The sequence below is a fragment of the Cynara cardunculus genome, unplaced genomic scaffold, assembly GCF_001531365.2.
Source record: "Cynara cardunculus var. scolymus isolate 2C unplaced genomic scaffold, CcrdV1 Un_Scaffold_860, whole genome shotgun sequence".
Taxonomy (NCBI): Eukaryota; Viridiplantae; Streptophyta; class Magnoliopsida; order Asterales; family Asteraceae; genus Cynara; species Cynara cardunculus.
The window spans coordinates 153,395-168,028 of record NW_020200633.1 but is presented as its reverse complement, the minus strand read 5'-3'; the positions used below and the strand labels follow the sequence as shown (position 1 = coordinate 168,028).

The window sequence follows — 14,634 nt, the reverse complement described above, 5'->3', positions numbered from 1 at the left end:
AATTGTGTTCTACAATTTTTTAATATTGTTATATTAATAAATAATTCAAAAAAAATCTAATTAATTTAATATATTTATACGTCTAGTAAAAGTTCTTGAACAAATATAATATATTCTTTAAAAGATAATATTTTTTTGGTAAAAAGGAATAATTCTTATTTTCTTTTTTCAAGAAACACGTATATTTTTTAAAATATTAACGGGATAAATTGTCTTCAACTAGTTTTACTAATATTGGTATATCAATGAATAATTTTAAAAAAAAAAATTAATTCATTTAATATATTTATTAAATAACATATAAAATATCTAAATATTTAAATTAAAAGTACATTTTTTTAATAAGAACTGGTAGATGTTATAAAAAATAATTTTGAAAGTGCAATGTTGTATGTGGATAGCCTACATGGACAATGAGGTGGCATGAACACATGTTATAATGAGTAAATTTAAATTAAAAAGTTACTCAATGCTATAATGGGTAAATTTTTCAAAATACAATGTTCTAATAAAAAATAATTTAAAAATACATTGCCATAATAAGAAAAACTGAAAGTACAATTCTATAATAAAGAAATTTATAAAAATAAATTATTATTTTATCCATTTTGCCCAAATTAATATTCTACCATAAAAGACCAAATGAACCCTAAACACTAACAAAAATCCCTTCATATAATATTTAAAAAACAGAAATAAATAATAACGAAGAAAAGAAAAGTTGCCAAACCGAACCAACCCTTTGTACATCTCTTCGTGGTTTACTTCAATGGAAGCTGTTTTCTTACCACACTTGTTCACACATGTACATGGGATTCGGAAGAGCCTTTAAGAAGTTCCGGGATAATATCAACCACTTAACGTCTCCATTTGGTAGCCTCACGGATAATTTCATTACCCTCAGTAGCAAGATCGCGTCCCTCATTACGAATTTCAAGAATTGGGTCGTAATAAACGATATAATTGACAACTCGATTCGTATGCAACAATTTGCCCGGTAAGTGCATCAGTAAGAGTTGTGACCTTACCGAGCAAGACTCTTCACCTTATCATCGCCCTTATTGGGTAAGATTCTCGGCCTTTGACATGTTCATTCAATCATTCGATAAGGTAAATGACCCCGGGTAAGCGTTCATTAAACAGCCCCAAACTCTTTTCGAATAGTCTTGCAGATAACTGTCGTCATCATTGCAATACTGTGTCTGACGTAATAGTATACGACCAGCGCTTCCTCCCATGCCACTAAACTTCCGGTCATTCGATTGCTTATCTAGTCTTTTCAGCTTGATTCTCTTGTCCGATTGGACGGGGCGGGGTACTAAATGAGTTGGGGTAGAGTGTATGCCGGACGGTGCTAACAATCTCTTTGGTGACAGTCGCCTCATTATTCCTGGAAAAACAATGCAACTTCATAATTTATAAGCATAGCAAAATGCAACAAAGTTACGCATTAGTTTCTTTTCAGTGTGACCAAGTTCCAAAATTTTCTACTTCGAAACCATTTTTGACAAGCAAGACATTTGCTGATGTGGATGCCAAGTTGTCAATCAATATATTCTCGACCACTACACCTTGTTGATCCAAAATTGTATCTTCGTAATCAAGATAACTTGATAACTTAGATATCCACGATATCAAATGTCATCAGTAGGTTAATGGTCAAAACGGAAGAATTTTTCTTTGGTTACACTAAATAGGAACTAAAGCAAACTTGATGCATTTTCCGCGTATTCTATGAGTATACATTTGGGGTCAGGTTTCTTTTGCGATGATTTATCGTAAATATTAAATAAGCAGGAATAGAGAAAGCATACCTAGAAACACGAAACCCAGGCAAAGTAGCTACCTCCTTAAGGGCTGCCTTCCATAAATCCACCTTTTCCTTCCATACCGTAGATTTTTTATACCACTGTAATGCGAATTTTTTCTGATGCTCCCTAACATCTGAGGGTTCGACATCATAAAACACGGGTAATACAAAATGATTTGAATTCTTCCTCTGCTCAAGGATCAAGAGTAGCTCATTAAGGCAACGAATGGAACTTGCATAGTTCTCTGATAATACAACAATCGATGACCTCACTTCAGTTGTTTGCAGATATCCACCTCCAGCCATCAAACGGAAGTATGGGGATATCTGAAGTCCGGTTGTCAGTAACTCATGGCTGAGTTGAACTTTGAAACTTTCATCCGTAAATATGTGGTCGTAACTCAAGTAAACGTCGAAGCTGCTATACTTTTCCCAAGGAGAAGCCACTGTACTCGAGGAAGATGATGCAGATGGAAGTTGATCCAACAGATCCTGGATTAAGGGATCAGACAAGTGGAGTGGTGAGCACAAGTTTTTGTACCCAATTTTCCCTTTTTCCTCGACCAAATTTCTAACTTTCTAGCCAAAAGAACGGCAAACCATGCCACAAATAGTGGTACCGCAATTGCGTACCTTGATGATGAAATTTTGTAGAGGTCAAGGACCACTAACCACTAGAGCACCCTATTGACACCCAGGCTAAATTACCTTTTTTGGCGAGTCACTGGATTCAGATTCCGTGGCAGATTTCATTGTCTCCTTGGCTGAGCTTGATGCGAACTCCATAGCATCATCAACAAAATATGCTTTAGACATGTCCATGTCCATATCCAGAGACTGTTGGTAGTAAATTTGTGAGTTGAAAGCAGAGTAAATCTCCTATTCAAGAAATATTGAACTCTTTTCTTTCATCTGCTAAGCTTAATGTTAATATTTAAATTACCTCTGATTCAGATGTACCCTCAGATTTCACTGTCTCCTCGAGTAACCTTGATGTGGACTCAAGAGTTTCATCGATAATAGATGCTTTAGCCGTGGTAATGTCCCCAGACTGTTGGTAGTAAATTTGTTAGTTGTGGCAGGGTAATTTCCTGTACAAGGAAATATTAAGCTCTTTTCCTATTATTACGATGTTCAATGTTAAATTACCTTTGTTGCTAAGTGACCTAATTCAGATGCAGTAGGAGATATCATCGTCTCCCAATGCATGCTTGATGTGAACTCCGAAGTTTTAATGTCACAAGATGATTTAGGCATCTCCGTAATGTTGTAACTTTGCTCCTGTTTATTTTGATAAACACCAGAATAAGCAAAGCCTTGTTTATCACATTACTTCAAATCGTATTAACATCAAGTCCCAGAAAAATAAACTAAACAGTTAAGGCAAAATACATACCATTGCCATGTTAATCTCATATTTTCTTTGATTACAAACTTAAATCAAAAAATCACATACTTGCACTCCCAATTGCACCACATTTTCATCCAATCTCAATCAAATTGCCTAACATAAATCATGGTTGAGATAATGAACACTGTCTACATTAAATTGTTCTTGTCCTCGTATCTAAAATGACCATTTATTTTAGTTATATACGTATATTACTGAAAATCATACATTAATAAGCAATCAACTGCATGATTCTATAGATATGTAGTGAGATAGGATGACTGCAGTTCAATTTACTTAAATTTAGGTTCCTTGTCTTATGCCAACTGCTTAGATGGGATACAAAGTCGCACAATATAACTACATTTAGGCCCTTTATCTTATTCAGGTAATAAATTCATGTCAAAAATGATATTGCAAAGCATACTTACCGTTCCAGGACCATGGATAATGCAGCTAATAGTTTTCAATTCCATAAATGATTGATTCGACTCCTGAGGTCTACCTGTCTTTCTCCATCCTCGTACCTCTATAATAACGTGTGATATGAGGAACTTCCTCTAATTGCAACTTAATAAGTAAAAACTCCAAGAATTAGCTCGACAAGAGAAACATACCTGCATAGTCAATGGTATCACCAACTAAAATCCTAAACCAACCAGGAGTCAGTCTGCCAACCTCCATTAACTCAAAGAAATCGCGCCTACAAAGATAATATGCTCCTGTGCATAGTTGAAATCCAGACAAATCTCCTCCTAGAATTTCTACCCATTCCACTTCACTTTGCAAGGTCTCATTTGCTATTTCATCATCTGTGTACACAAGGCTTGCACCACATTCGCTTATTTCCAATCCGTTCATCACAGCGATAGACACATTAACTTTATCTCCAACGGCCAATGTGTTTCCAATTGGCCAATAACTTAACCATATACCAACTTCACCCAATGCAGGCATGCCGAAGACTTTGGGGTTGTACATAATATCAACACCATTGCTTGTACTAATTTTAGCGAACCATACCCAATCCTCACCTGATAACGTATACTTGAAAGTTACGTCTATTCCCTTGAGCCTCTTATCCTTGGGACACATAGGCACATCGAAGGACACAGATGGGAATTCTGATATATACTCAGGCGTAATGTTTGGATCCTTTATATCTGGCAGAGAAATGCTCATTATATTGAATTCATACAACATCTGCACCACACAAGAAACAGAATTTGGTCATTTATATATTAATAATTATTGTGCTTGTGTTCGATAAAGAAACAGAGAACCTGGAGTTGACAACTTCTGACTATGGTGAGCTCATCATCACCAACCAGACACACCTCATGATTCTGATGTTCTTTTAGCCACTCCATATGTCCTAAATCAGCCTCGTTAAGTTTGACAAGTGGCACCAATTTGATAAAGCCTTCAATTTCGTACAAACTAATACAACCTTCATAGCCAAACTCTTGCAATGTGAATCGATGTGATTGGAAAGTTATTTTCTCCAGAGAGACACAGTAATATACATACAATTCTGCAAGTGTACTAGGCAGACATAGAATCCATATAAGTCTTGAGCACAAAGTCAAGTCAAGAACACGAAGACTTTTAAGATGATTGTAATTAGGCAGGAATTCGAATAGATTATTGCCTAAATTCAAGTACTGCAAAAAAGATTGACTACTGAAACTCAGAGGAAAAGAATCACTACACTCAAGATAGCAGTCCTTTAGCAAAACCCGATATAATGAATGTGGCAAGGAAAAGGTAGGTTGTTCTATAACTCTTCCACCAGAAGTTGAAGCTTCTACCCCTTCTAACAGATCTGTATGACCCCTCTTGCACACGTGTTCACACCCTGTCATGTCCAATAGAGCAAGATTCTTAAGGCCTCCAATGGTCTCACAAATGTGAACCAAACTGTGGCAGTTCCAAAGAATCAAAGTCTCAAGATTAGGGAGTTTGTAAATATTGCGGATTTCGAATAGACTCTGCGAGTCTTTAAGATTTAAAATCTGTAATGATTGAAGAACCTGTTGCAAAACCAAGAAGATTTATTTATCCCTGTAAACTGATTGAAAGATCATCAGAAAATGAGAAGCTCAAAGGCCAAGAGATAAAAGGAGGATCCTGAATTCCCTACCATTGGTGGGTCAAATACTTCCAAGCAGCTATAGCTCATATCTAAAGCGACCAAGTTTCCCATGAATAAGTCAGAAGGTATGGTTCTTAAATGGAATCCGGGCCAGCAAATCCATCTTAAATGTTCTGAAAAGTTCTCATAGGATCCAGTGAGTGGCACATATTTGAGTTGGAGCAATTTTAGGTTATCCATCTTTTGAAGTGAATCCGTCATGAGGCCTGATGTCTACAAGTTCAGAAAAAAAAAAAAAAAGAGTTAGTATGCTTACCTCATATCGAGACTTAAATGCACCAAACACACACTAAATATTATAATATTTATCAGTTAGTAGATGGCTGTCTAATGATTGGGTTTTTAATTGAAAAAGAATATTAAGAGAGAATCAGAACTGCATAACGAAGGAAAATTAATCCTAAATAACTATGCAAATGGATATATAATAGACATTATGGAAATATATCTCACACTCCTCAAGTTGAAGCATAGATAGAAGCCATGTCCAACTCGCTCCAACAAACTCAATTTTTGACTCCTCTATAATTGTTGGATTGAGATGACCACAAGTTGATCTGTGGTCATCATATGCATTGACCGGATAGAAGGCAGATTTGAGGTTTTCCGACAAGGTCATAAACGAAATGACAATCTACCTCAATGTGCTTAGTTGTCTCACAAAATCTTGATTCTTGGCTTAATGGAAAATATTTTGATCATCACAATGTATCATTAGTTTATCCAAGGAAGTCCAAAGCTCATGAAACAGAGGTTTGGTCTAGATGAGCTTGGCCATGGGATGGCTTTTGCTATTACATGATGCCAGATTTCCACCAACAAACACATAGTAACGGGTGGCGGATCTCCGAATAACATGCAACCCAATCATCATGAGCAAATCCAACAACCTATCAACATTCATCGGTGAATGATCCTACACTGAAGTGTCTCTGGCAGAGTTAGGCAACTGCAACAAAATAAGCAATATTTGGTTGTGTTGCGTCATGTGTGCTAACAAAACAATCAAGTTTCTGGGCACGTCTAAACCTCTCCGGATACACGCCTCACCTAGAAGCTTCGTTACCCTAAGTGGTCAGAAAATATACTGGGAGCAAACTTGCACATACAACATCATTCCTTGTTAGGGATGAGTGACCACTATCCCAATAGATTATCCGAGTCCCCACAATTCTATAACATTCAAATGTTCTCCAATGAAGTTTTTTAGCTCTTGATACATCACCCCCCCCCCCCCCATGGAAACAATGTCATCAACATATACAGATATACTAAAAGAAATCGTCTCTTGCCAGTGGATGTGTGCAGAAAACAGTGTAATCATTATAGCACCAAGATACAAACTGCTGGAAAACTACAGAATTGAAGAAACAATCTGTTAAGAGAATATTCGAGACCATGTGAGGACAGCCGGCAAACAGAACTTGGAGGCCCCATGAAAAATAAATCCAGGTGGTTGTAGAGCTTCTACTCAAGAAAGTTATTGAGGAAGACTTTCTTAACATCTAGCTAATGACGAGCCATTGACTAATGGTGGCTAAAAAAACACCGTTACAGATAGAGATCATTCTCGCCACCGGAGAGAAATTATCATAATATATATGATATGTGCCGAAGAGTACACTTTGGCAACAACCTAGACCGTGAGAGAACAGAAGGAGCCATCAAGATAGAGCTTGATGATGAAATCCACATTAGAGCCAATAGTACCCCTTCCATAAGAATAGGTCAAACCCATCACAAGGGGGTAGAGGTCAACATCGGGGAAAGACAATTATATTATACTAAGAAGATCTCCATAGTTCTTTGTTATATATAAAAGATCAGAGGTATTAGACTTGTGTCTTACCTTGAATGCACACTTCTCTTCCTTTAACATCTGCATGTCAAGTGCTAGACCTTCCAGTGTTTCTGAGCCCTAAATGGAAAGCGGACAAAGCAATAGAATTTAAGATGAAAAAGGAGGATGTGAAAGGGAAAATAAGCTTCAACATACACACAGGAAGCATCTTACCTTTCCTGTTCTCAACACATTATAAGATTCCGTATTACGCCACACTCTACTACGTTTTGCAGGGTCTTTGGGTGATTCTTGATGAACTATTGTTCTCCCCATCTCTTGGAGTAACCTATGCACCCTCAGTTTTTTGGTTGGTGAAACAGAAAGAAGGCATCTGTTATTTAGGGTTCTGATGCCAGATGATGCAGAGTAATCGTGCTCCAATATCTTCACCACATAATCCATGTCTTTGCCAATAAAGAAACAAACAATATGCAAAAACAACTCCTTGTTAGAGTCACGTGGCAACGAATTGTAGCTCCTTACAAGTACACGTTGAATTCCAGAATCAATCTCTCTTTCCAATAAATTCAAAGTACGTTCCCAATATAGGATGCTACTACTCTTCCGTAAGTCTTCTGCACTAACAAACAAAGAGGACCCCAACACTTCAAGAGCCAGTGGATTTCCTTCACAATAATGTACTGCCTGTAATGCAAGCTCCTCGAAACCTTCCATGGGAATTTTGGATCTAAAGGCATGACGACTTAAAAGCTCAAGTGATTCATCATCGTTCAATAATTTCATTTGGTATTTTTGACACCTCCAAGATCTGGACTCAAACCATTCTTCTGTACTTAGAACCCGGGTTGTTATAATAATCTTGCTTTGTGAATTAATCTTCCCGGTCCCAAGTAGAGCTACTAACTGGTACTGTTCAACGATGTCATCAAGAACAATGAGTGCCTTTTTTGTTTGCAAGGCCACCTCAATCTTATACATACCATGAGAAACACTGGGTATTTTTCTTTTCTTACCCCCTAAAATGTCTCCGAGAAGTTTCTCCTGTAGCTCAAGGCAATCATGGGGTTCTTTGCATCTACTACCTATGTCTTCAACAAAACTGATATTTTCAAATTTTTGCCAATTTGAATCCAAAATGTACTTGGCCAATGTCGTCTTACCACTTCCTCCCATGCCACAAATTGTTAAAAATTCTGCACCAATTTGCTTTAACCAGGAACTGATGTCGTTAAAACGAGTGTCCATCCCGGTTAGATTGGATGGAAGACTAACTAGCTTGAAATCTAGTTTATTGTGAATGGTATGAACAATATCCGCCAACAACTTTGTTTCAAGCCTGGAACGACAGAAAGAAAATGAACAAATTCAGTGGAATTGTTTGATCTGATACAACTAAAGAAACAAATGTTGGATAAACAAAATCCGCAAAAATGAAGTACAAATCGACCAATACATGTTTAAATTTGATTACAAGTAATTGTTTGGGAAAACTAGTAATTCAATTAAAATATGGTCTAAATATTAGAAGTACAATGATATGGAAGATATTACCGATGATTTTCCGGTACAAATAATCGATTGTCAAAACTATTCTCATTAAAAGACAAACAAACAACCGCTTAAACTGTTTAAGAACATAACAAATATAATTATATTGCATACAAAAACATCATGAATGAGTGTTGCTTTTTCAATCCAAAAAGTAAATATTTCAAAATGTCCCCAAAGATGCAATTGGCAGAGTTTTAAACCAAAATATTTCTTTTGCTCATTAGCTAGTAAATATGAAGGTTGTAAGGGCAGAGATGGAGACTGGTGTGGTGTGGTGTGGTGTGCATAGGGGATGGATGGCAAGCGAGGGGGAGGGGGTTGGATATATATATATATATATATATATATATATATATATTAAAAAAAGAAGAAAAGGGTTCTTGAAGATTATGAAAATAACACAAGAATCGAAAACGTTTATCYACCATTGATTTTGACATGAAGAAGACAAGAGTGAGTTGATCCGTCCCACCATCGTACGTTTCCCGCTCCTTATAAACTAATGCACAGTAATTTTTATCTATATCAGATTTTATTTGTTTATCTTTTAATATGGTTTTTCGTGAGACCCGTAATACCAATTTATGTTCATTGATCAAATTTATGAATTAATGATCTAATGGTTGCAAAGTTGCAAGGTGGCAATTTCGTAATTAGTGAGAAGTCTCGTGGCGTTTATAAATGTTCAGATCTGACGATTGTAAATCTAATCCAAGGGTTGAGAATTGGTCTTACGGGTCTCACGAAAAACCATTGGTCTCACGTGATCCCAAGTCTATATATATATATATATATATATGGGCCTAATCAAATGAGAACTAATTAGTTTGTGCTAACTGTGAGAACCAATATTAACCACAAATCAATAGATAAATTAGGAAATTTATAATTTTGGCAATTTTGAATTAAAATTTTAATGCAAGGATATTTTTGGTATTTTACAACTTTCCTCCCTCCTCTCTTCTCTCTCCGGCCACCGTCCTCCAGCCACCGTTCGCCGGCCACCGTCCTGCGGTGATACTACAATGGTATCACAATGCATCATATATGTGATTGGGTATCACATTGATGTCGTTTGTGTGATCGATCGAATATGTAACACAGTGGTATCACTATGCATCTTATATATGATTAGGTATCACAATGTATCTTTTGTTTAATAGCGTCAATATTTTTAGGTATCACAGTGGTATCATAGTGGTATCACCGGAGGACGGTGGCCGGAGGCCGGAGAACGGTGGCCGGAGAGAGAAGAGAGGAGATAGGAGAGTTTTAAAATACCAAAAATAGCCTTGCATTAAAATTTTAATTTAAAATTACCAAATTTATAAATTTCCTAATTTATCTATTGATTTGTGGTTAATATTGGTTCTCACAGTTACCACAAACAACACAGTTCTTCCTTGAATAGGCCCCTATATATATACACACACACGCATCAAATACAGTATAGAGAGTGTGTGTGTAAGGTTCAAAGGAAAACACCCAAAAAATAAAAATTGAGCAACAATGAATGCAAAAATGCATACAAGGAATCAAAGATGTATCTTGGTTTCTATGCACGTGTGCATGTTATGCACTCGTGCGTACCGGCAAAATTACTTACAAATTACTTGTATGCAGATCTGTTGATGTGATACTGTACAGATGAATGATTTACCAGTGTGTTCCTCAGTTTTCATTTTTTTTGCGATTTCCCCTGGACCTAACCCTATATATTTTATATATACATTATTTTTTATTAAAAAAAGACCAAAGAACGAAAATCCCCAAGTTTAACGGAGGAAATGGATGGTTATTGGGATAAGAGACCAAATCCAACAAAAAGTGCAAAAGATGAGTCGTAGTCTGTAATAATTGAAGTCCATGACCAATTTCATAACAACGTTCAAACCATAGTGACCAAATTCATAATTCACTCTAAAATATTTTTATCTTAATCACCCAAAAAAAAAATTATAATCTGGAGTTTGAGGTACTAATGATAAGCCATATTTTCTCCGATATCCAAATCACTCATTGTTTCTCTTGTAAATCAACTTTTCAAGTAATCTATTAAATTGAACTTTGAAGAATTCTTTTAATTAAATGAAATAGTTGTGGAAAAGAATTAATGTCTTGGACATAGGTGATAAAAAAATTCATTAAATTATCAAACAATTATATTTTATTTTGCATTATATTATAAGAACCTCTTAATCATTTTTACTACTGAATCATTCTACACCAAACCATTCAACAACTATTAAATTGTCCCTAAAATGGGTGCAGTTCATTGGGGGATGTTGTATTAGTATAAATATTTATCATAGATATATTATATACATTATTTTATTTTTTTATTTTTTAAAAAATAACTTAGAATTAAAAAAAAAAAAAAAACATATTACCCCTGAATCAAAAGAGCTAAGGTTAACAGCCTCACGGCAAGGGACTTGATCCATAATAAAAGTGAAACCACAGTGTCCATACAAGTAATTATTTCGTTTGACACGGACCTCATCCGCAATTTTCATATAACCACAAGGACAAATTTTGTAATTTACTCTAAATTTATTGATGGGAAAAAAGCATAAAAACTTGCAAGAGAAACCGGTAGTAATTTAAATATTGAAAATCACACATCATCACTAAATACTAATGCTACAAATTCCAAGATCTTTTCAGTTTCTTAATGTGGGACCTAAGATAAAACCTTAAAAACATAAAAAATTCCTAGTAAAGGATATTCACACTCATATATTCCTAGAAAACACTAAAAACAATGAATTTGAGAGTAGCCAGACATACCTAGTATAATACTATATCTATACTATATTATAAAGCATTTGATAAAAACTCTTAAAAATCGTTTTTTATGCATGAAATACTGTTTATTGATGCATATTATTTAAAATTCAAGATCACAAGTAAATTGTGCGTAAATACAACTTATTAAAGCTCCATGTTTGAATTTATGTAACTAACTGCGGATAAACATAATTAAATAGAGGATAAACATCTCAATTTAAAATATAATTATAATAATTAATGAATTCTAACAAAATAATTAATTATTATCTTTATAAAAAATTATATTATTAAACCAAATATAAATTAATTCGTTTTTAAATTTTAATTAAATTATAATAAAAATTTGAATCAAAGAAACTACATAAAAACGGAAACTTTTAATTAGTTTTTTTTTTAAAGGTATCCGAGCCAAAACTCGACTAATCTCAGGCACATCCAAGGCTAAAGCATGCCCCTTTGGTAAATGTCGCACAGGATGTGCGTAAAGGGATTCGAACCCGGGTTCAGCGCTATGAACTGCCCAGGCACTAACCACTTCACCACAACACTAAATAGTTAATTAATACTAATATCACTTATTTTTTGAATTTTATGATATCTTCAAATTTATATTTTATTCAAAAATAAAAACATTTTCTTTTTCTTAAAACCACGTAACATCATAATAATAATAATAGACCAAAAGTATAAAACGAAACATTCAAATCAAAGATATATCTCGTTACACTAATGTGCGAATACCCTTCTAGTTACTCGTAATCCCTAAAAGCAAGGGCAGATTTACATAGGAATAGAGAAGCATACCCGGAAAGCACCAAGCCGGCCAAATCAGCAACCTCCATAAGAGCCGCCGTCCACCGACTCACGTTCTGGTCGGTCCATTTTGAAGAGGTTTCGATTTCTATTTTGAAAGTTTTATCTTGCTTCCGGACATCAGCGGGATTGACGTGATAAAATACCGGTAAAACGAAGTGATTGCAGTCCCTCCTCTGCTCAAGGATCAACCAAAGCTCATCAAGGCACCATGTGGAAGTTGCATAATTCTCAGACAATACAACTACTGAAGCTCTAGATTCCTTGATTGCTCTTTTGATTTCTGGTTTCAGTTGTTCACCTCTATCCAGATCATTACTGTCCCTAAAAGTGCGAAGTCCTGCTCGCACCAACGCAGCATAGAGATGATCCGTGAAAGAATTACGAGTATCTTCGCCTCTGAAGCTTAGAAACACGTCGTATCTGCTAGCAGTAGCCACAGAAGAAGCCATGGAGCTAAAGGATGAAAGTTGAAGCTCTTAAATGGATAGAATATGAAGAAATCAAACGCCATGGCCTCCTAATAAGCAACAAGATGAGTTTCCTAGGTTGTCTCCGCCCTTCCACCATTGCCAACATCAATCTGAGGATTTAGTGGTTGCCTAAACCCTAGGCCACGTCACGCAAATGGACAGGGTTTATAATTTATTTTTCTTATTTTTATATTTAATTGATCAAAATGTTTGGACCAAAATAGAAACCAATTGAACAAATTCTATAAAAACTAGAAGGTACTCATACAATATAGTAAGATATATTTTTATTTTAATGTTTTTTTTTGTTGATATAATACGATTTATATGGTTTTGAGAAAGATAATGTTGTTACGATTTAATGAAATAATTTATTTTTGACTTAACAATAATATTTTATAAATATAATGATTTTATTAGAACTCAATGATTATCCTAATTATATTTTTAATTTTTTATATAAAAATGATATGTTTATCATGTATTTGATTATGTTTATCTGCAGTTAGTTATACGAATTCACAAATGAAGCTTTAATAAGTTGTACTTACGTATAATTACTTGTAATCTTAAATTTTAAGTAATATGCATTAATACACAATACTTTATACATAGAGAATGGTTTTTAAGAGTTTTAATCAAATGCTTTATAATATAGTATAGACTATTATTGTTTTCTTTTGTCAAATATAATACTAATTATTATTATTTTTATGAATACATTAATTATGTTATTTTTTATTGAATTTTAATTATATAATTAACGGTTCTTATAAAATGGTCTTATTTCATTTTTTATAAATATGATTTTTTTGGTTTCTTGGATAAAAAGGTCTCTTTTTCTGTTATCTGGTCGTACGCGTAAAACCTCTCAACTTCTAATAATTTGTCTTTTTACAACTATGGAAATTTCATTGTTTAATGCAATCCTTTTTTTTGTTGGTTTCTCGTTTCTTCGTTTCCTCGTTTGAATATCGCTTATAGCGTTGTTTTGTGTCTTCACTTTGTCACGTTTTCGTTTAATTGGAAAACTTTTTATCTAGTAATCTTAACCAATTTTTTTCATTTTGGAATCATACAAAAACATCTCTACTTCTTCGGTTAAAGAGGAGATTTTGTACATCAAACTATATCTAAACCTTGAGATTTACGGACTTCGTTTCGCTTTTGTTTGGTTTAAAATCATATATATATATATATATATAATATAACAGGGTTTGGTTCCAGTGAAAAGAAGAGTTAAGGTGAGAAACGTAAGAAAAGATCTTCACCATTTGATACGCATTAAGATGAGATGCACCAAGATACACCGGATCAATCCTCGTATCAAGCACGATTCATGAGTGGATTTGATATTAAAGGTGATCAATGGTCTAGATCCCTTATTACCTTAACTCTTATTCTCATACGATTATTCGTTTATATATATATGTATTCAAGAATTGGCTGATTAAAGGTTATATGATAGTTTGGGTATATATGTGAACAAATGTCAGGTTATGGAAAAACTGTACAAAAAAACAAAAAAAAACTGAGAAACATCATAACAATCGTTAAGTAATTTGTCCGGCATATGCACATGTACATTAATGTGTATACATAGAAATCAAAAAACATCTTCAATTACTTATATGTAATACGTATTACCGTACAAATAAATGATTATTATGGTGTTCATTTTTAAGAAGTTTTCGCTAAACCTCACTCACATGAAAATTTGATGGACTTTGATTTTAGTGATTCATACCAGTTCCATTTGGTTTTGCTTTTGAATTATAAAAGATTATTTTTTTTCTTGTTGATCTTTGATCGATTAACAGTGGCGGATCCAGGAAATTAATTTGG

The 14,634-nt window shown here is 34.4% G+C and overlaps 1 protein-coding gene across 2 annotated transcripts; it reads right to left on the bottom strand.

Annotated features, from left to right (window-relative positions):
* Window positions 1-1,729: 1,729 nt before the first annotated feature.
* On the bottom strand, window positions 1,730-12,874 carry LOC112502053 (putative disease resistance protein At4g11170). 2 transcript variants are annotated; one of them, XM_025105872.1, is made up of 12 exons: window positions 12,308-12,874; window positions 7,370-8,495; window positions 7,205-7,273; window positions 5,344-5,568; window positions 4,484-5,233; window positions 3,818-4,403; window positions 3,632-3,729; window positions 2,960-3,091; window positions 2,754-2,861; window positions 2,519-2,647; window positions 2,079-2,302; window positions 1,817-1,999 (listed from the first exon to the last, which is right to left on the bottom strand). In XM_025105872.1, the coding sequence occupies exons 1-12, from the start codon at window positions 12,766-12,768 to the stop codon at window positions 1,843-1,845; spliced, it is 4,065 nt and encodes a 1,354-aa protein (XP_024961640.1). In that variant the 5' UTR covers window positions 12,769-12,874; the 3' UTR covers window positions 1,817-1,842. The 2 variants fall into 2 exon arrangements, with proteins under 2 accessions (XP_024961639.1, XP_024961640.1); XM_025105871.1 differs by having other exon boundaries at window positions 1,730-2,302.
* Window positions 12,875-14,634: the final 1,760 nt, after the last annotated feature.